Genomic DNA, 23,138 nt, shown 5'->3' with positions numbered 1-23,138 from the left:
TTGCCTCCCCTGCTTCAATGAAAGGTCATGGGGACAAAAATCACGTAACTTTTTTGTTCTTGCAATATTCATATATCTAGTTTTTAAAATACTGTTTGGCACAATGCTGTTCTCAGATATTTTAGATAAATGAATTTCTGATTTCACTTGAATGGATCATCACATAATATCAAAGTTTCTCAGCCTGGCCATGGATGACATTTTGGGTCAGGTAATTCTTTGTCATGTGAATCGCAGGGAAGTTTAGAAGTGTTCTTAGCTTATACCCACTAGATGCCAGTAGTACCCACCAGTTGAGACAAACGGACATGTCTTAAGACATCGCTAAATGTCCTCTGGGGAACAGAGCTGTCCCTAAATGAGAATGGCTGTTATGGATCCACACAATAAAATAAGCTAAACAATGGAGGAGGATACGTGGGTTTTCGTCTGTCTGTGTCCCTTCCAAATGACTGAGATTTTTATCTTCCAGAGATGGACCATAGTGGGAAATGTTGAATTTGGATCAATCTGCATGAAAGCTTTAAGTTTTGACCCTACTTTTAGAACACTGAATAACAATAATAACAGAGCAGTACTTGCACAGGTCAATATTATTGAGCACATAAATACACTAGTGCCATCCACTGAGTTAAGTGCTTCATGTACCTCAAACTATTTAGTCTTACATCACTCCCTGGAGTATGGACTGCCATCCAGTCATACTGAGTGGCACTGAAATGGTAGCTTTCTGTTAAGAGGTCAGTTTAATTGACCAAGCTGAAAAAGCTACTGAGTGAAGAAGACAGCATTGAAGCTCATGAGGATGCCTCCACAGTCTGCTCCTGAGCTGTCCCATATGGTGGCCACTAGCCAAGCCTCTAATTCTCATGCAGTTATTGACTGGAAATGTCATTAGTCTGACTTGAGCCTTGAAATAACTGGAAAATACTTGATGAAAGAGGATGTTTCAAAGAATTACGGGAAAGAAGAATGTAAAACATCTAAATAAATTTTATACTGACAATATGTTTAAAGGATAATATTGGGTTAAACTATGTAATTAAAATAAATGTCTCCTGCTTATTTTAATTTTTTAATATGGCTGATAGAAAATTTAAAATTACACTTGTAGCACATATTTTTGGTTTACATTTTGTTTCTACTAGGCAGCACTGGTTTGTTCTGTCTACTATTTCCACTCTGAACCTCCTTTACTTCTTCTGTATATTGGGCATAATAATAATAGCAATGAGTCTATAGAGGTTGGTTGTGAGTTTCAATAATGTGTTACATATGAAAGTCTTCATCAGCTGTGGAACTCCCTTCAAACCTTGGCTATTTATGAAATGATATGAGAAGTTAAAAACTAGTTTTCTGCATGTTAGATGACTTAGACTATCAAGTAACATTTTAATTGCCAGGACTGAGTGTTCCCAACAGTAAGAAATGATTGCAAATATTCACAGCAGAAAAGATAATTGAGAAAATTAAAATCCATAAATTATGTTTCCATCTATAATTAAAAAATAATGAGACAAGATACAGGATGCTCTAAAACTTCACTTAAAGTATTGTGTTGCACATCTGGAGTTGGACATGGATTTCAAACCACCTCTGCCATTACTTGCAGTTTGGCCTCAACGTCTATAACCCTCGTTTTCTCATTTGTAGAATGGAAATCATACTACAGACCTTGATGAGTTGTTGTGGTAAAATAAAGTAGGCCAATAAATAACGTGGTACAGGGTGGGATAAAAATGTCATTAAGAAAATTTGTTTCCATTATTATTATCATTAATTATTTTATTATTATTATTACTGTTATTATGTCAGGCTTGTGTAATGTACCTACCAGATCTCAACCACAAATTCTGTCTTAACAATAGACAAGAAAATAGGGAATGAGTTAATAAAGGTGTTGTAATAGAAAAAAAATGGTAGAAAGAATTTTCATTGGATATTATCATCTTTTAAATGTAGATTTTCCCATTTAATTAGAGTCTATTAATTTGCTTATTGAATGCATAATTTTTAAATGGACTGTATTTTTTTGGTTTCATATTCTTTTTCATTATAGGTTACTACAAGATATTGAATATAGTTCCCTGTGCTATACAGAAGAAACTTGTTGTATACCTATTTTATACATATTAGTATCTGCAAATCTCAAACTCGCAATTTATCTCTTTCCATCCCCTTTCTCCTCTGGTAACCATAAATTTGTTTCCTATGTCTGTTAGTTTGTTTCTGTCTTGTAAATAAGTTCATTCATAATTTTTTTTTTTAGGTTCCACATATTAGTGATATCATGTGTATTTTTCTCTCTCTTTCTGGCTTACTTCACTTAGAATGATGATCTCCAAGTCCATGCATGCTGCTGCAAATGGCATTATTTTGTATTTTTACGGTTGAGTAGTATTCCATTGTATAAATATACTACATCTTCTTTATTCAGTCATCTGTCAGTGGACATTTAGGTTGTTTCCATGTCTTGGCTATTGTATAAAGGTGCTGCTATGAACATTGGGGTGAATGTACATTTTGAATTCGAGTTTCCGCCAGATATACATCCAGGAGTGAGATTGCTGAATCATATGGTAAGTCTATTTTTAGTTTTTTGAGGAATATCTATACTATTCTCCATAATGGCTGCACCAAACTACACTCCCACCAAAAGTGTAGGAGAGTTCCCCTTTCTCCACACCCTCTCCAGCATTTATCGTTCGTGAAATTTTTAATGATGACCATTCTGACTGGTGTGAGGTGATATCTCATTGTAGTTTTGATTTGCATTTCTCTGATAATTAGTGCTATTGAGCATTTGTTCATGTGCCTGTTGGCCATTTGTATGTCTTCATTGGAGAACTGCTTGTTTAGGTCTTCTGCCTGTTTTTGGATTGGGCTGTTTTTGTTGTTGTTGTTACTAAGCTATATGAGCTGTTTATATATTTTAGAAATGAAGCCCTTGTCGTGGAGGGTATTTTGGACACGTGTATATATGCTCTTGAGAATTTGAACTGTAATAATCCTCTTAATGGTCATTTATTACTTATGAAATACATTGTTTCACAAATACTTTTGCTTATTGTGACTATGCAATTAGTTATTGTTTCTTCTCCTGGATTTGCACATTCATTCTCCTGGATTTGCAGATTCATGCTAAGAGGTGGTCAGGAATACATATAAAATGTGAAATTTAAATTTTATTTCACTAGGCATATCTTTAGCCCTGTTTTAATAGAACTATACAGATTTATTCTTGATTTACTTTTCCCTGACAATGCTAAAGGCAACATGAAGCTGAAACCTGATTATTTGAATACAGCATAAGCAAACACCCTTTTCTCTGGGTTTTAGACCAAGCACCAAAATAACAGTCCTGAAGGGCCTATACCTTAAATATCTAACAGAAAATCATCACAAATACATAAACTTATGATTAATCTGCTCAAGAGTATTTTCTCTGAATTTTATAATCTTTCCACACACATGATTTTAAACAATTCAATTAAAATCACACCCTATTAATAATCAAAGTTAGATTAAACTAGTATAAGAAAAGCAGTGAAATGCTTTTAAAGAGTCACAATAATACAGTGAATTCTTAGACCATAATTCCTTCTGTGTAATAGTCTTTACCGGAAAGACATAAATATCATGAAAAAAATTATTGCTTTTTACCTTTTAATACTTTATCACAAAGTTATTTAAGGCAGAAAACAAACTAAAATTGGGAGATCAATTTAGAAGTTAATATGCAGCAAATATTAAAAATTAAAGACATAGATCATACTAAAGACTGTGTTTTATGCCACATTTCCTAACAACATGAAATTCCATTTTGAAATAAAGGCTCTTTTAGATTAGCAGGAAATTGGCTGGGTCTTGGCAGTAAGTTCATTGAGACCTAATACCATCCTCTCTAGCTGCGCGTCTACTAAATTCATATTAAAAAAGGAGACTAAATAAATGTAATGTCATAAACTAATGACTCCTAATGATCTATTCTGAGAATGTGAAGGATTCATTCTAAAACACACAATAAATCTATAAACCAGGAATACAAAATGTTTTAGTATGATTGCCATTCCAACACAGATATTACATACAAGACTGACAGTGATATTAAATAGTAGTCTGATAGTCTGTAAGGTTCCCCCTATGTAGTTCTTTCTGGCCAAATCCTTTATAATATGACAAATCAGATATTTTACTGAAAAATTTTACTCTTAAATTAGAATCCTCATTAAATTCTAAGCAGAAATAAGTAGAAATTTAGCTTAGTTAAAAAACATTATTTCCTTTGCTAACTGAAAGAATTCTTAGATGACAATCCTAGGTGTAGCATATATACCTATATGGAGAGGTTCTGTGGTCATAGATCCCTCTGCCGCTGAATGAACTATGTCTGAAATAGAAAAGTTTTCTCTTTTAACAACAGTGAATTCATCGGTCTTTATATCCCTTTTCCCCATTCTTGTAACACATTTTGATCTGTTTTAAATTAAATGAATGGCAATTGCTTTTTTCTCCATTTCTTTCTTTTTTTCTTTTTTAACTCTAAAGCTTTTGCCCTGCAGAAAGACCATTAAAGGCAGCTTACTTTGGGGGAAACGCGGTGGATTGTCATTGACGTCTGTCAGCGTGATGTTCACTGTGGTGGTCCCCGACAAGCCTCCCATCTGGCCGCCCATGTCTTTGGCCTGGATTACTACTTGGTATTGCTCCCTGTTCTCTCGGTTCATGTTTGGTAAAGCGGTCCTGATGATACCTTGAAGAAGACGTAAAACCTTTATTATGCTCATTAAAAAATCTCCACTACTAATTGATTAAGCACAAATTGTATATCTAAAGTAGTGATTTTTGAAAGACAAAATGTTTTTGATATTACTTTTTATAATCTAGAAATTGTAAAAATGATTCGATGTAAATATTTTACAATTTGTGCTGTTTTTCTATTTCCTAAAAAATATCGTATGTATGGTCTAGGGACCTACATCCAGATATAAAAATATAAAAGCAGATATATTTCCATTAGCTCCCTCAATCAACCAACTTTGAGTTCTTTAATCTTTCACTGGGCATCATTAGTCTTCTGGAGTATTCATGTTAGGATTTTGTCATTATTGTCCCACTTTTTTTAACTTATAAAAATCATAAAGACTATTAACAAACACTGATTCATGATTCCTGACCTGTTTCAGGCTCCACAGAGAAATATGGCTGCCCTTGAAGTATGCTGTAAATGACTCTGGCGCTGTTCCCATAGGAAGGGTCATCGGCATCTGTAGCTGTGACTTGCACCACAGAAGTACCTGAAGTATCCAAATTCAGCTTAGTTCTGCACAGTACCAGAAGGAGGAGCAAAAGCACTGGTTTTCATGGAAGACTTGAATGATTTTTGGCTTTAATAATGACCTCTTACAGAAACATTTATGTATAATTTAGATGAAAATCATATATGTAGAGTTATTATAGGTGAACTTTGAATTCAGCAACTTATTTTACTTGGCCAGTAGGTGTATTTTTATGCATGCTATAGATAATGCTACAGTGTATCTGATTATCATCAGTGCAGTCGCTTTACAAACCCTCAGGTTTGATGTTTAAACTCATTTTCACATAATAGATTTGTTTCGTGTAAAGGGCATATCTAATCACAAAGGAGTAAGTAGGCTCTCCTTTCCCCTCTCCACTAATTAACTATAAAAATAATTAACATCTGCTCTAGAATACAATTTTATGAATAGATTAAATTCTAAATTTAGAAACAATCCAAGATGATCCCATGTCCCATGAACTATTAAAAGCTATTTAATAAAGTTCAAAATATATAAAAGGGCTTTATATTAAGGTGATTGCCAAAAGTCTTTGGGATTTAGTGAAGTAAATATTAAATAACAATCCCAGAACAATGCTTTTGAGAAACACAGTTGAAAATTTGTTATTATAACTGTTACAAGGGAGAAATGTATCAGAATTTTTTCACCCATTTATACTTCTCCCACTTTTGAGAAATGAATCTATTCTACTAAATCCAAATATATATCTCTAAAAGTGTTATCACTGTTCTCAGTGTTTAATTTTCCATGGTTCTCTATTTAACGAAAAAATGAAAGCAGTCTTAACTTTCTTTGTCTGCAATTACAATTTCTGTTTATTTACATTGAAAAGGGAATTCTATTTTCTCGAATGTTATACTTCTAGTTTCTTCATGCTTTCTTTTTTGCAGCTTCTGCAATCGAACTGTAATTCTGTATCAGTTTATGATTAGCTGTTGATTTCAACTGGTTTATTTGAATAAGAGATTTATATCAGTAGAGATTTATATATAATGATTATAATGAAAGGATGTTTTAAAATATTTAATATGAAGTAATTAGATAATCTAATTCATTTCATTGTTCATATTGTCTATATAATTCAGACAAACTCCTTAGGCACATTATGATTAGATTATATATGACTCTATATAACGTTTATGGTGTTCTAAGTGTACTTATAATATATTTAGAGTCACAGTTTTACACAGCTGTGCTCCAAATCCATGTGACAATAATTTGTATTTCCATAGGTTTCTACTGAAGTTCAATGGTATATTTTGGGATTTTTGAAGAAAGTGTCTACTTACTGTATTGTAAAAATGTACAAATCCAAAGGAAGTGAAAAATGCATTAATCTTTTTTTCTGACTCATTTGTAATTCACAAAATGAAATATATATTCTTAGCAGGTAATCAAATTTCAATAATTGATTTCAATAATTGATCATATTTTAAATATTTCTTAATAATTATTTTTTATACATTTTGAATACCGTCATAAATGTTGTAAGTGAACTTACCTACGACAGACATTTCTGGAACACTTGCTGTATAAATTTCCTCTGGGAACGTTGGTTCATTGTCATTGATATCATGGATTTTGATCACAAATTCAGACTCTGGTTCTACTGGCCTCAAAGTTCTTCTGTTAATAGCTTGTGCACGTAGGGTATAAAAGGCCTTTTCTTCCCTATCAATTCTTCTTGTGGCATGAATGTCACCTGTTTTTTCATCAATAATAAAAAGAGTACCAGCTCCATCTCCAGATAAAATATATTTGAGGGATCCATCTCCTTTATCTTGGTCTGAATGGAGCTAGGGGAAATAAAAAAGCATGTCCATGATAACGTCTAAAGGTACACAATGCGGAAAGAACTCAAAGAAGGTCTCCCAAGACCCATCATTGAATAATAGGGTCAGTTATCTTAGTTCTTGAGATGACAGCTCAATAAGGATGATCCTGCTCGTCCATGTACTTTAAACAATAGGCCTAGCTTTTTACCAGTGTGACTTTTATTCTAAATAGAAAAAAAGTAGTAAAAATAAACCAACACAGCTCTTTGCTTTGCTTTGCTTGGTGAATAACCATTTCCATAAGCAAACAGCTCCTGACAAAGACATAAGTCATCAGTCTTGATATGGGATGTAAACATCGCTTCTCTCATCTCTTTCTGTGAGTGGAAGATTCTTTTACTCTCATATTATGCAGGAAGTTTATCTGCTATAAACTTATCCTTGGCTGTATTTCTGCTGGAATATGTGAGATCCTAAGAACTGTAAGACATTGAAAAGGGAATTCAAGTTGTGAGAGACATGGCCTCTATGTTAGAAGCCCAATCCATCATTCTTCGATTCATACATAAGACAGCAACTGCCCCACAGATATATGTGGGGCTCAGAACAAGAGAACAAATATGTCTATATAATGCCTGTCTATATATTTTAAAGATATAAATCAATAAATATAATATGCTCTATCTAGCCTCCTACCTTGTCAAACTGATCTTGTTAACAATTGTAAATGACAAGTTCTGTGAAGACACGAGACAACGCAGGGCAAGCCTGTCTCCCGCCTCCTTGTCTGTGCCCACAACACGAATCTTCCAGCATCAAACCACCACGTCAGAGAGCTTTGCATTCATTCGTGTGGACATCTCAGCCTAGCGCACACCCCACGCCAGTGCTAATGCTTGGCCAGGAGCCCATGTGTCATAGGCAAACTCCACCTACAGTCTCCCCATGGTATCTGCAGGCATTGGTTCAAGGACCCGGAGGTATACCACAACCTGAGGATGCTTGATTTTCTTACATAAAATGGCGTTGGGTGGGTGGCCCCCAGTATCCGTGAGTTCAGCACCTGTGGATTCATCCAGCCCTGGATTGTGCACTATACTTACCATCTGAGGCTGCATCTGCAGATGCGGAGCCCACAGATATGGAGGGCTGACGGTATATCATTTTTTAACAGATGCCCACTTGGCCAGCTTTCAGGATTAGGGGTGCATGCAACAATGGTGAATCTGGCCTTTTGGAGACTGACCTGGAGAAGAGATGCTCCAGGTCCTAGAACCAAGTTCAAGGATGTTTGGACAGGGAATAATGGGTCCCTAGGTACTCTGAGGATGGTCTGGAAAGGGATGTGTGGGTTCCAGATGAGAATGTCCCCTGCCTGTCATGGAATTCTTACCTTGAAGGGAGAGGCTTAGCCATAGGAAGGACAGAGCATGGATTTGTAAAACACAAAGATTGTAAGTTTTTCTCTAATTGTACCTACCACCTAGTATATTTTTTTATACTAGGATCACAGTTTTATTATTTGCATTAAGAGATTATGCTTTTAAGTTTTTGGGGTTTTTTTTGTCTAATAAGAACTATAAAAACAATGTGTAGATTTTCTAAGTTTTGATGAAACATATATTATAACTTAGACATCATCATCATGTCTTCCTTTTTTATTAAAGTATAGATACGTCTTTTTAAACTTCTTCTCCATTATAGGTTATTACAAAATTGAATATAGTTCCCTGTGCTGTATAGTAAATCCTTGTGGTTTATCTATTTTATATACAGTAGTGTGTATCTTTTAATCTCATACTCCTAATTTATGCCTCCCCACCTTTTTGCCTTTGGTAACCATAAATCCGTTTTCTATGTCTGTGAGCCTGTTTCTGTTTTGTAAATAAATTCATTTGTAACATGCTGTCTTTTTAATATCACATAAAATTTAGTCTTAATCAGAATAGGAACACTGATCTGTAGCCTAGACAAATAAAAATTGAAGACAAAATCCTTCAATTATGCAAAAATTATAGACTTAGACATTTATCTAAGTATGTTTGATTTTTGCTCTTTAGATTACTTGAATTAACAAAAATTTTCATCTAATTGCCTGTAGAAATATTACAGGGATTGCATTCTCTTTAAAGTAAAATTTTGTTTCTTTACTTGAGAAATTTATTTTATTTTTTTAAATGGAAGTACTGGGAATTGAACCCAGGACCTTGTGCATGGTAAGCATTTGCTCTACCAATGATCTATACCCACTTCCCTCCCCCATGAAAATTTATTTTTCTTCATAGGAGCTTATGTCAATGAATTTGGCTGTGAAAACATTTTTATGTGGACATCAAAACTGTTTACATTAAATAAATATTTTAAACACACACACCTTAGTATATTATACTACTGGCTACTGCTGGCCTACAAAAACAGTCTATTTTTTGTTAATGGTTTGTAGTAATTAGAATTTAGCCATCAAATTTGGATCAAACTCCATTTTTCTGATTTCTGGACAAATAACTCATTATGACAGATATAACAGAAAAAGAAAACCCCAAATAAATGTGCACCTTGGAGAAAAAGATATATAAGTCAGGTAACAAACAGTTTTTACCGCACTTTTAGCTACTCATAAACAACAAAGTAAGATTGAGAAACAAGAAATAAATGCTTTTTAACTAAAACCCTCTTAGAAGTAACATATGACTATGTTGTCCAGGGAACCACTCTGAAAAAGTCACAAGACTGAAGCTTTTTAGTAATTGAAAATGCACATAACTTTCCAATTATATGCGTGTGCAACCCTGTGGCAATTTTCCAAATGACAGACATAAGCATTGCATATTTCCTGTTCTGTCTGGGAATCAAAATAATTCAAGAAAAGATTATTGATATCAATCATCTGATCAGATAGTTTGGTGAACTGTACCAGACAGTTATGCTGTCTATTGTCTATACATTCAACAATTTTAATTGAGGAATGTTTATTTATTCTCATAAGAATCAGGTAATTCTAAAAGTGAATCAATTCCGTTCCAGTGCTATGGGAGATTCAAACACAGTGTGTAGTGGAAATTCACACGATAGCACCTACACTAGCCCACAGGAATGAGTGGGGATTCCTTAAGCATATATCATAGGAACTTCGTGATAAAGGATGAGTGGAAGTTGAAACCTGGGAAAGTTTTTGCATTTTACAAATTTTACAACTCATAAAGAACACTGGATGAATATAGAACATAGATTCAGACTGGAGACAGATATAAGGCAAAATGAGAATCATTAAGACGAGTTCTGCTTTTCTAATCAGTTCGACATGCAAAAAAGTTGCCAGTATGAGGTTTTAATTTTCGTAAAGCTCAGTTTTGGAATATGAATCACAGCAGGATTTTTACCTCTACTGATACTACAGAGAGTGAAAATTAAATCTTGTAATTGGACCGCATACTGTGGGAGCTTCCGCTGGATTAGAAAATTGAACATGATAGTAAAGGATTCAAAGAGATGAGGTTTGGAAGATGGACTGTGGCTTTGTGAGTCAGAAATGAAAGGCTTTCTACCTTCTCGTAATTAAGAGACATAAATTAGACCTATGGATTTATGTGCTGGTTTTAAGAAACCAAACTTAAAATTAATAATTTTTTCTTGAACCATTAGAGCTTGCATAAAAGAAAAGTACATTCTTCTCTCGCAGAGGGAGACAACCGAACATTGATGCTAGAATAAAAGGACAAAAATGACCATATGTAGGGACTTGATATTAGTTGAAGTTTATCAAAATATTATTAAAATAAACATATTTGAGAACTGGACAAGTAAAAAGACTACAACAGATAAGTTCTGTAAGGCAGAGAGATGCATTTCTAGATATCCTGACCTGGGGAACTGCTTTCTCCAGCTAGATGGACCTGGTGAGAGCCAAGAAAACTCCTAACAGGCATGATGACATTGATGATTTCCTGTAAGCTACAGAAAGATGCCAACGGACAAAGTTCTTTAATTATAGTCTTGTACCTAAGCTCCCCCTCTTCTGTTGAAGTTTCTCTTTCTTGTTTTATTTCTTCCTTCCCATACTCTTCCCACCTTATCCTGGTATTGTCTCTCTCCCTCACCTCTTGTGTGGTAGAGTTTAATTTTACATCCTAACTCATTTACTAAGTAACGATCAGACAGGCTTAGTCCTTACATCTGTAGCTGTCATCACATTGCTCTCCCCTTTCTAATTTGGATATTAGGTATCAATACTTGGATTTACTAAACATTAAATTGAATAGAATCAGTTGTTCGTGTGACTGAGAAGTGAGATTATGTGTCGTGTGCCAAATAACTTACAGCATTGACTTTGCAATAAATTTTATATTCATTTGACCTTGTGCTATTTTATTATGTGAGATATTAAGGTTTCTTTAAACACAGAAAAAATGTCAGATTATTGTGGCTTTAGTTCCTCAGTAACACCTGTTCTCCGGTGTGAAACATTTGTGCCACAAATCTTTAAGAAGAATTTTATGTTAATACTGACCTTTCCTTTTCTTGAAGAAAGCTTATTAAAAATTCACAACCTGCTGTGTTCCTTGTAAATTCACAAGCAGATAAAGGACATGGCAAGATACATGACAATTAATGAAAACAGAACAACTGGTACTGTGCTGCACATTTAAAAGTCACTTTCCTATTATTTAACTTTTTAAATTTAGATGTGGTTAATTATAACTCATTTGCTCATATTGATTAATTTAATAATTAAAAGTAAATAATCCACTGAATTTAAATAAATATTTTAACAACAAATTATTTAATAAAAGCCTGGTCATTTTAAATATGACAGGTTTTTGATAATTTTATAACATTTCATATAAACATTCAAAGATACTGGTCTAAAACAAAGTTTATAAGCAAGAAGGGGTCTTATGGCTTATCTAGTTTAAGGCCATCTTGACTTTCAAGAGGAAGAAACTGAGATCTAATCAATTTTTATAACCCAGAAGTTAAATTAAGATTACACTTCAGGATAGGTGGTGCTTTGTTGGTGGAATGTTTTTACTTAGTAGCAGTCCATTTTTATTTTTCAGTTCCTCACATTAAATTTGGGAATATTATAAAAGTATCAAATTATTAATCTATGAAGTATAGGGAATTTAAGTAATTTGTTACCAGAAGGATAACTGATCAAATATTTTAGCTTATATTTTTCCCCTTGGCTAAAAGAAAATGAACAAGTATTATAAAGTAAAAAACTATATTTATCAATAATGCCAGTAAAAAAAAGTCTGATTACTAGTTCAGAGGATTTTATATTGCTGTGTGAGATTCTTTCTCATCCACATTTGGTACCATTTTGTACTTTTTGGTTACAGATCATCATTGGTATTTGGTTTGGTATCCAGAACAGGGAAAAGGCAGTAGAGAAGATTGGAACTGTATTTGTAGAGCTCTACTAGGATTAGATGTATAATGGTTAGACAAGTTCTTTGAAGGATACATCTTAATAAATGAATCTAAAAGACAAAAAGATGCACTGAGTTTAACAATTTCTCCTGGGTGTGTGTTCATTAACTTTAAAATATCAGAAATTACTGAATAGATTTTCTAACGCACAGTGATAATTTTATGCCTGCTGATCTTTCAAACAGCTTATATTTTCTATATTTGTTTTTTTAAAAAAATCCAGAATGTGGCAAATATGCTAAGCTGTTCTGGTACCATCACCATCAGCATTTTGCTGTAATTGCTCTAGTGAGTCCCATGGTATCAAATGGAAAATAAGCCATTGAGTCAAGCAACTTTAAATTTGCATCCAATAAAAAAAAAAATACTAGTAAAGATGGCCCAGCACCAGAAAGCAGCTGAAAGCATGTTAAAGTAAGTAAACACAATCTGGTCAGAAATAAATAAGTAGTTACTCACTTTGTTGAGCCTGGAGGGGAAAAAGGAAGAGAGGGTTACAAATCTTGAACTGTAGTATGTGAAGCTTACGGAGGAAGGAGCTTTCTTTGAAGCCATTAGGGGTTACTCAAGACCCTGCAGCAGGTGAGACTTCTTACCAGAAAGTGCTATAAAATTCTGGAAGCTATCTCCTTCCAGAACTGCTGCTAATTCACATTTTTACAGTGTCTCAGCTGGTGTTCATTTCTTTCCTGGTACTGTAGAGATACCAAGATTACACTGGAGACATTGATTTAAATTTTCCAAAAACATCCTTTTACAGGGAGGTATCTGCTTCAAGACCTTAAATAGTACGTACAATGCACAGTAGACACATTCTTTCTAATTGTTGCATTAGTTTTCCTTTCCAAAGAGAGTTATTGGGGAGATATTTTAGACAAGGTTCCTTTTCTTTTAGAAGCCTGGCATCTTCCTTCTTACAGTTTTGAACATCGATAAATTATGCAGAATATTCCCTTGCGGTGAACATTTCACACCTTATTTTTCCCCATAACTTAGAGAAGTCTTAAGCATCTTAGATTTATATAGGAATATGTGCAAATTCATGTCTAAAAAATTGCCATGTAAATGCAGAATATTTAAAACCAAGGGATTCATTTATGATTAATAAGGTCTACAGAAATCAGAGAAGAAATAATAAAGGACAATCATCTCTTTTCTCCTATGGGCTACAGAGGCTGCAGAGACTGTTTTCTCTCTCATTTTCACCAAGAAAGGCATGATGACAGGAGGTCTGAAAGGAAGGAGACAGCCAGGGAAGGGTATGCTTTGAAGGAGTTTATTTAAATAAGTATTTCTTGAATTGGATTGAACTAAACTAAATTGAAGAGAGTGATGAGAATTCTATGTGTGGTATTTCAGGACTTAGAAGTTTTGGAGATTTTTGCTACAGAGGCAGTATTTGAAGCTGTTGGGTTTCTAAGGCTTGCAAAGATGCTTTTATCTTAAAAACTATAGAGTGACAAGTATGTAATTGGATGCCCAGAGGAGAAGGACCAGGCGGCTGCCTGCTGTCTCTAGGGGGCTATGGTCAAGGAGGGGAAAAATGAACAAGAGTTTGGATCTTTACCTTTATTGGATTTTGGGGGGCACTGACTGAAATGAGAATCTGAAAAAGGTCTATGAATGCTATCAAAAAATTGTGTGTGTTGTAAAAAATACAAAAATAATGTTATATGCAGTGTCAGGGAGCATACATAGCCTCTGAAGTACGGCCACAGAGCGCTAAATTTAACAACCCCTGTTCTAGGCAGATTTTATATGTTTTTCCATACACAGACAAAAAAGGAAATGAGAAATCAAAAGAAATGTTCTCCTCAGGACAGGAGGTTGCTCATTTGTCTAAGAGACATTCATATCCTCATCAAATGAGGAAACCTGGTCCCCAAACTTATCTGAAAATATCACGTCTCTACAACTTGTCTCCTTCCCCACTATCTTGATGTATCCAGTCTGAAAATTCTTACCCCCAGTAAAGATCCTATTTATGTCTTATCTCTTATATAAAGCACTTTTCAAAGTCCTTTATAAGGCTGAATTGAGCTCCTTCTTTTGTGCCTCAATTATAATTTGTGTCTGTGTTCAATATATATATATACACACATATAAAATTATATATATACATAAACATATAAAACTTTATAACAACTACAAATTTTGAACTACTATTTTTATAAATCTTTATGGAACTACAAATCTATTTTCTATTCATACAGACTCCCAACACTTCACAGTACATAATAATTTCTCTCTAAAACTGTATGGTAAGTCACTGCAGACAGCTGTAATTTAATTAAGAGTAGGATGAGGTTGTTGGGTAATAATAGCAGGATGGCATTCCCACTGACAACATACAGAACATCCCGCTGGACTTACAAAGAAAGAAAGAAAAAAATTATACTGTCAAGGCCACATTGCTGTGTAGACAACAGGAACTGAATGGACTAAAACCTGGGAGGAGAGGGTTGTTCGAAGGTGACCTGAGGACTGGCAGCTGCTTTTTCTCCCCGGGGCAATTTGATTGCCCAAGAGGAAGGTACCTCTGGAATAAAAGAAATCAGAAAAGATTTTAGAGTTCACATGGCATTGGAGTAGAAATATGGGGAAGTGAAGGTCTTCAAATGCTTTGCCAGTCTTTCCGTAAAATATTTGTTGAATAATGATTCTGTAGATGGCTAAGGGCCAGGCTGAAAGCTTCTGAAAGCCAGAATGTAATTGTCACATCCCCAGAGATTTGTGATTCTTAGGTTGAAGAAAAAAAAAAAAGACTCATGAATAGATGAAATCTGAAAGCCCTCCAGAGAATGTCACATTGAGCCTGAGGATCTATAGGGCCTTCACACCTAGGGGTATTCAACAATTCTCAGTGCCTCTCTAGGCTGAAAATACAGACTTGGTCCCTTGAAAAATGGCCACTGCAGGAGAGAAAAGAAAGCAAGAAATGCTCTGTTCTTCATGCAAAGTGGCAAAGCACACAGCTTATTCCCTCCTGGAGGCTTCTGTCAGTCGTTGCAGCAGCATCAAGCAAATGAAAAAGAGGCTGAGAATTTCTGAAGGAAGGAACTAAATAGTCTGAAGAATTTGGAGACAAGAGAGCTAGAAAAGGTTTCACCCTCTTGGAAAAAGGATGAACAGTGGTAGACGTAAGCTTTCCAAATGGCAATTTAGCCTGAACTTCCTCAATCTCTGATTGAATTGTAGTGATATATTAATTGCTTTATAACCAAAGAAATAGAACCAATAGAGAATCTATATTAATGTCTGTATCTATATCTATTTTTCTTTATATCTACCTATTGATCAGATCATTTTAAGGAATTGGCTCATGGGGTTGTGGAAGCTACAAAGTCTGGAATCCATAGGAAAGGACAGCAGAGTATCTCAAAATTCAGGTTAGAGTAGCTGTTGCAATCCTGAGTTATAAATCCACAGGACAGGTCAGTAGACTAGAAACTCAGACAGGGTTTCTATATTAAAGTTTTGAGGCTGAAGTCATTTTCCTTTGGGAAACTTCAGTTTTTGCTCTTAAGGTCTTCAGCTGATTGGATGAGGGCCACCCACATTATGGAGAGTAACCTGCTTTAATTATATTTTACTGATTATAAAGATTCATTATAAAGGTTCATCTAAAAAAAAAAATACCTCCATAGTGACATCTAGACTAGTGAGACTAGTGTTTGACCAAACAACTGGTCACCACATCCTAGTTAGGTTGACACATAAAATTAGTGATTACAGATGATAAGCAAATAATCCCATAAACAAAAACAACAACAACAAAAACTTTCCAGTGAAAAATAACCCATTATACATAGTAATGTGGTAATAAGTATCCATGCAAAAAGGCAAGATCATATGACCTATATAAGAATAAAAACAGAGTAGAAAGAGACTATATATGATTAACATATTGTATTTAGCAGACAAAACTGAAAGATAACCATGCGACCATGCATAATACATGTGAAAATGTAAGAAAAAGATGGAAAGAACAGATGAAAATAGACTGAGGAGAGAATCAAAATATCATTTTAAACCAAAAATAAAGTGCCTGATATTCATAAATCTATAGAAAGTTTTCATAGCAGATTGGATATGATAAAATACAAGATTAGCCTTCTGGAACATAAACAGAGATGGCCAACATGGAGTTATGTATATAAAAAATACATAAACTGAAATGCAGGCAGAAAACATTATGAGAAAAAAATAGGTAAGATCATAGGATGCTTGTTAAACAGAATCAAATTTGCAACATACATGAAATTGGGTTCCCAGAAAGAGAAAGGAGAATGGAACACAAATTATATTTAAAAGAAAAATGGGTACGAATTTTTAAAAACTAGTGAAAGATATCAACCAACAGATTCTGTAAGATCTGAGGAATTCCAAAAGGATAAGTAGAAGTAAAACAACCACCATCCCCATTATAGTCACTTTCTGAAATTTGAAAACATAGAGAAAGCTGTAAACATATTCAGAAGAAAAGGATACATCAACTCCAAAGCAGCAGTATTTGTCTGACTGTCTGTTCTCAACAGAATGATGGAAGTCAAAATACAGTGGAATGACATCTTAAAGCAGTGATAGAAAATGACTAGCTACCTGAAATTCTACACTGTGCAAAAGTAGGCTTCACAAAGGAAGGTGAAATAAGTATTTTCTTGGACAAAAACTAAGGGTATTTACCCCCTTAGGCATTCAGTAAAAGGAATGTTAAACTGAAGTTTTCACAGAACAAAATGATCCCAAATAAAACTTGTGAAGGGAATGAAAACACCAGAACTGCAATTATGTGGTAAATATAAATGATTACTGAATATACAAAACAATAATAATAATATCTTTGGATGCTGACAGAAAGCACATGACAATAACACAATAGAAATAAAGAAGAGGGGATACAATTTTGAAGTATTCTAAATTTAAGCTGGTTTGTGAAAATAAATGAGAAAATATACTGAATTGTGCAGTTTTGTTATGCATATTTTTCTGCATGATTATTATTCCTGAATACAAAGTTAGCATAATTTATCTTGAAGCTATCCCACCCTTCATCAGACTCCACCCCTTCACCCCCCGTCAACTCCAGGCTTATAAGTCTGGCTATAATTCCCAAAGGAAATGGATGCCAATATAATGGAATATAAAGAAAAACATAGAGAATAATAAAACAAACAAGTGAGTGCCAGGGTTCCATAAATGTCAAAATTTTGTCCAATTTATGGTGGATCCTTTCTGCTTTAAGAAAGAAAATAAAATTAAAATAAACTGTAATTCATCAATTGAAGCTTTCTCTGTCCTATCATTCCTTGTCTTATAGCCTTCTACAAGGCATCATCTTGAAGTCGGGTGCATTTTGTTTCCTATATTTTATATTTTTACAATTTGCATAATAGTACTTGTCCTAAACCGAATGCTTCATCTCCACCCTTTCCAGAAATCAATCTTCTCATTTTAGTAAACTGCATGATTATCAAGCCAGTTTTTCAAACTAAAATCCGAGGGGTCATTGAAATTTTCTCCTCCCTACTCTACCCATTTATTCCATGAGCAAATCCTTTTGGACTTCCAGTGTACTTCCAGCTGTTTCTTCTGTTTCTTCTTCTCCACTGCTGCCATTCTAACACAAGTAATTGAAATCTGTCACTGAAGTTTCCACCTAGTCTCCCCACTTCTATTTCCATCCTTCTGTGGTTACTTTCCACCCAATAGCCAGAGAAGTCATTTAAAAAAACAAATTGTTTCATGCCACTACTCTGCTCCAAACCCACCCACGACATCACATTTCCAACAGTCTAAATGCTTTACCCTCATTTACAACAACATTGTGATGTAGCCCTGACATGTTATATTGATCTCATGTCTTTCCATTCTCCCTATAACCACTTCAACTCACTGTTTCTGAAACATGTCTTCCTGTTTCTTAAACATGCTAAGTTTATTTTCATCTCCTGTTTTTGCATTTGCTGTTCCTTTGAATGAGACACACTTCCTCACCTAATTTTTGCAGGCAATTCGGTGTATCTCTTTTGTGCATTCAGATCTTTTCTTTCCTATGTTTCTCTTGCTCTGTCATTGTCTTCTCAATTTGTAAGAAATTCTTCATACATCTAAATATTACTGCTTTGTTGTTGTATCATTACAAGTGTCTTCTTTTGTTCCAGGATGTTTCCTTTAACATTGGTAACAGTTTCTTTGGTCTTAAAAAATATTAATTTCAATGTGGTTAATTTTATTAATCATTTTTTTATGGTTATTCTTTTTTGTATCTTAATCAAGAAATATTGCCTAACCCAAAGTCACATTCACGGTTTCATATAGTCTCTTCACTTTTAATATTTTTAAAACTTTCTTTGACATTTAGCTCACTTTTACCATCTGAATGTTGTGCGTGTGTGTGGTGTTAGCAACAGATCATTTTCTAATAAGGATTTAAAATAGTTATTTAACAAAGCATTGATTTTAGTTACAACTCTTTCATCTAAAAATTTCTATATAATTACAGGTATTTTTATTTATTTATTTGTCTATTTATCTATCTGTTTTGATTTGTTAGGCTAACAATAAGGGCAGTATGGAGGGTGTGTTGCATCATGATGCAGATGACAAATGCCTCCCAGGTGAAGGTTATCGAGTAAGGCCCCAGCTCGCCTTCCCCAACTCCCTGGTGTTGCATATCTTCATGGGTTAAGCACAATGTCAACCACCTGGCCAAGCATGCTGAGCTGGGTTTCCTCAACAACATGGCCACCAGTCTGGTCTTCAGCATTGTTGTAGTCAACTCTCCTTCATGGCCCTTGGCGTCCAGAAGTCCACGATGGACATGGCGTCCCCAGAACATGCCAGGTTGCAGTTATCCACATCCTAGGAGCCACCTCACTTTTGGAGCCTACCTTCTGCCTGGCACTCCCTGAACCTGCCAGGGCAGCCTGGCCCCCACTGGACTGCGTCCCAGGATGAGGTGTATATGGTCAGCCACGCTGGCCAGCCTGGAGCCTGCTCCCACTCTTGGATGGTGGGGCGGCGAGGCCCAGAGGCAGGACTGTAATAGGGAAGAACAAATCTGACTCCATATTAGATCTGTTCCTTTAGCTCCAATCATGTGCTCTGTTTCTTGTGCTTAGTCATACTGGTTCTGCTCCTTTTGTAAAAGAATGTTGCCTATAGCCTCAAATACACAGGATAGCCCATTCTCAAGGCTCTAATGTTTAAGGGTAGAACACTTTTGCATTCATAGAGAGATAAAAAGTTGCATTACAGAGAATAACATTTGTCTTGGAAGTTTTCAGGAACATCACGACCTGATCTACATGGACAGCTGCAAGAACAAAGGATCCTGACCCCAAGAAATTTGCAACAACCAACCACATCCCCTCCCCTTTTTAATACATATGGAGCCTGAATTCTGACTTGGGGAAGATGGATCTCCAGGACATTAGTCTGTCATCTTTTCTGTCTGTTGACTTTTCAAATAAAGTCAATATTCCTTGCCTCAACACCTGTCTCCAATTGTTGGCCTGTTGTGCGGTGAGCAGAATGAGTTTGGACTTAGTAACAGGACTGGAGAGCCCCTGAAGAGAAGGAGTGTGGCTGCCCAGGAACTCGGGGCAGGCCTGAGGATGGGCCACCAAGGGGCCAGTCTGGCTTGGGTCTCAGGATATTTCCAGAGGGACAGGGAGATGCCCCTCCCTCTGTCCACTCAGTAGCACCCTGGCTTTTTGTGTGGCCCACCCTGGGTGACCCATGACCTCTGCTGCTTCCTAACCCAGGACACTGGACATTCACTGCAGTAGCCATTGGTTGAGGCTTCACAACTGGGCTTGGTGGCTGTCTGAGGGAGCTGGCCGGCCTGGTCTTGGGCCCTTACATGTCTTCCACCAGCAGTGACTGGGCAGAGCTCAATCCCCTCTTTGGGGGTGCATGCCCTCATGTTATTAAGCACAAGCGCCCAATAAAACTGATGTTCCTCCAAAGAAAAAAGCAAAAATTTTTATGTAACCAAGGGTATATTTTAGAGCTTTCTATTTTGCTCTATTTGTCTATTGGCACCAATAATTGACATTATTACTAATAACACTCAATCTCTGAAACTTTGCAATGATTGTTAATATCCGTTCAAATAAGTACCTTCCTATCTGTCTTTTAAAAAAATTGTCTTGGGGTTCTTAGTCCTTCCCATACATGTTTTTACATCAGCATGTTACTTTCTATTAAAAAACTAAAATAAATAAAGAACAAAAATCTTGCTAAAAATTTGATTGGAATTGCAATGAATTCACAGATTAAATTGGGAAGAGTATCATCTTAAACATGAACACTTCTTATTCTCAAAAATTGATGTAACTCTATTTATTAAGGACATATAGCTGCCCTTCAGTATAATTTTATATTTTGTTTTTTGATATTTAGCTCATTTTTTTCACCTGAATTTGTGAGACTCTTTGTTAGGTCTCTAAAGACCTAAAGGCACTAGCTGAAGGAGTCCATGAGTATAAACCACTGTTGCCCACTGAGGACATGAGACTGAGATGTGGGGCATTCAAAGGTTCACCCCAAAGATCCTGGAGTCAATTTTGTCCATCCTGCTCCCCCAAATTTAAAAAAAAGGTACATACATTTCTAGGAGCACCTGGCTATTGTAGCCAGTGGGTTCCTGAGTTTTCTGACCTTGCTGGACCACTCTATGCCATCCTCCCGGACACTACCCAAAGCCAATTTCCTGAGCTTCAGAGGCATTAATCCCCTTTGAAGCTTTAAAATTAACATTAGCCACATTCCTTGCTCTGAGCTTACCTAATTTGACAAACCTTTTCATCTTTACTGCCGTGATAATAATGGGATTGCTGCAGGTATTTTAGGACAATCTTTTGCCTCTTAGAGACGTCCTATAACATATTACTCATGCCAATTAGACCCTGTGGTATCAGGGTCCAAACTTATTTCAAAAGAGTTTAATCCATGTCACCTATTTGGAGTATTCCAGAACTATGCTTCTGTCCATTGAAGTCCAGTTTCTTGATGGGTCTTTCCTAAAATCCCTTTTATGTCTAATTGTTATGCCTACTGGCATCACTGAACCTTCCATTCCTGGCTTAAGTGAATACTGTGAAATTTACATGAATGGCCTGAAGCCATGACTAGCTATATACAAGAACTAACTGGTATACTTGGAGCATGTTGCCAGCAGGTGAAAGGAGCATGATCTCCACAGACTGACAATACTTGCCATCCCTTTCAACCAGGAGACCAGGTCTACATCAAGGGCTTTGGAAGGAAACAGGCATTGCCACCTTGCCGGGAAGGACCTTATAATGTACTGCTAGCCACCTGCTCTGCCATCAAAATAAAAGAAATATCCTCCTGGATTCACACACCCATACCAAAATGGACCCAGATTATTATCCCCAAGATAACTGGAAGACAATCTCTATAGGTGACCTTAAAGGAAGCTTTCCAGAGCCGGTTCCCAGTCTCCAGAAGCAGATGGCATCATAAAGCAGACAACTCTGCCCTAGAACAGGGATCAAGAAAGTTCACTTTCACCTACCCCCCACCTCCTTTATAGACTCCCCATACACAAGCGAATAAATACATGAATAGATACAACAAAGCAAACAAAAAACACCTTTTCTTATTAAAGAACACTTTTTTTCTTCCACATTAATTTAATCATGTATTAGAACGCCGACTGGAGGTCACTTGTTTCCCAGTTCTACTCCCCGTTTTCACTATGCGCTTTCTCTCAACCTGGGTCTTGCCCTTATTAACTATTACTTTTAAGCCATACACCCCCTTACGCCAGTTCACCAAACCCTGGTCATGTTAACTAATCAGACTAACTGTTGGTTATGTCAACGTCTATCGTGAGTCTGAACTAGTTCTCATTTCTGCCGGTGTGAATACCTAGTGAACTAAATGCAGAAGATGAAGGAACGACAGCGCACGGTACCCATGGCTAGAGAAAAATCAGTCTGCCTCTTCTTCTAGTGAGTTATGTAGGCCCAGGAAAATCTCTGTAGAAACTCAGGGACTTCACCAGATGAAGACAATTGGTGAAAATTTTTCCCTTTATATTAAAAACAGACATGTCCCTGGATCTTTCCTGGGTGACATACCAGGGCAATATTGCAGCCAAATTCTGGCTTGAGTCCATAAATGACATCTTCAAACCTGTCAGGTGACTCTAGCACTGCCTTTTATGCACAGATGTTTGCCAAATCTCCAAATATTTAAGATGGTTCACAGTCCACCCCTGCACGACTTGGGCTGTGTCTCGACTGCTCTGCTAATTAGACTGCCCAATACCCCAAACTACACACATGAGTGGACCGAAAATCTGGACCAGATGACAAAACTAAACTTTATAGCTGCCAAGCCAAATTGCAGCGATTTCACAACTTGTGAAATCTTACAAACTGACAGGAGTACATGGAAAGTGGAGATACGTGGATCTAACATTACCAGCAGCACAGAATCCCCAGGTCTGCAAAATTATAGACTCACTCTGACCTTGTCTTTGAGTCACACCAGTCTTTTTATGCTATGTGACAACGAGATATATAAAGTGTTCCCATCTAAATGGTCAGGATGTTATGGACTCCGATAC

At 35.9% G+C, this 23,138-nt stretch overlaps 1 protein-coding gene across 3 annotated transcripts in view; it reads right to left on the bottom strand.

Moving 5' to 3' along the window:
* LOC102532653 (cadherin-10) overlaps nucleotides 1-23,138 on the bottom strand; it is a 104,706-nt gene that overhangs the window by 39,935 nt on the left and 41,633 nt on the right. For all 3 annotated transcript variants that reach the window (XM_072951277.1, XM_015235438.3, XM_072951266.1), the window contains exons 2-4: nucleotides 6,826-7,120; nucleotides 5,178-5,297; nucleotides 4,586-4,753 (exon numbers count right to left, since the gene is read on the bottom strand). In XM_072951277.1, coding sequence (XP_072807378.1) covers nucleotides 4,586-4,753; nucleotides 5,178-5,297; nucleotides 6,826-7,120 — 583 coding nt within the window. The remainder of the gene's footprint in view (nucleotides 1-4,585; nucleotides 4,754-5,177; nucleotides 5,298-6,825; nucleotides 7,121-23,138) is intronic.

This window comes from Vicugna pacos, chromosome 3, assembly GCF_048564905.1.
Source record: "Vicugna pacos chromosome 3, VicPac4, whole genome shotgun sequence".
Taxonomy (NCBI): domain Eukaryota; kingdom Metazoa; phylum Chordata; class Mammalia; order Artiodactyla; family Camelidae; genus Vicugna; species Vicugna pacos.
Note: the sequence above shows the minus strand (reverse complement) of the source record. Positions and strands in the feature narration are given on the sequence as shown.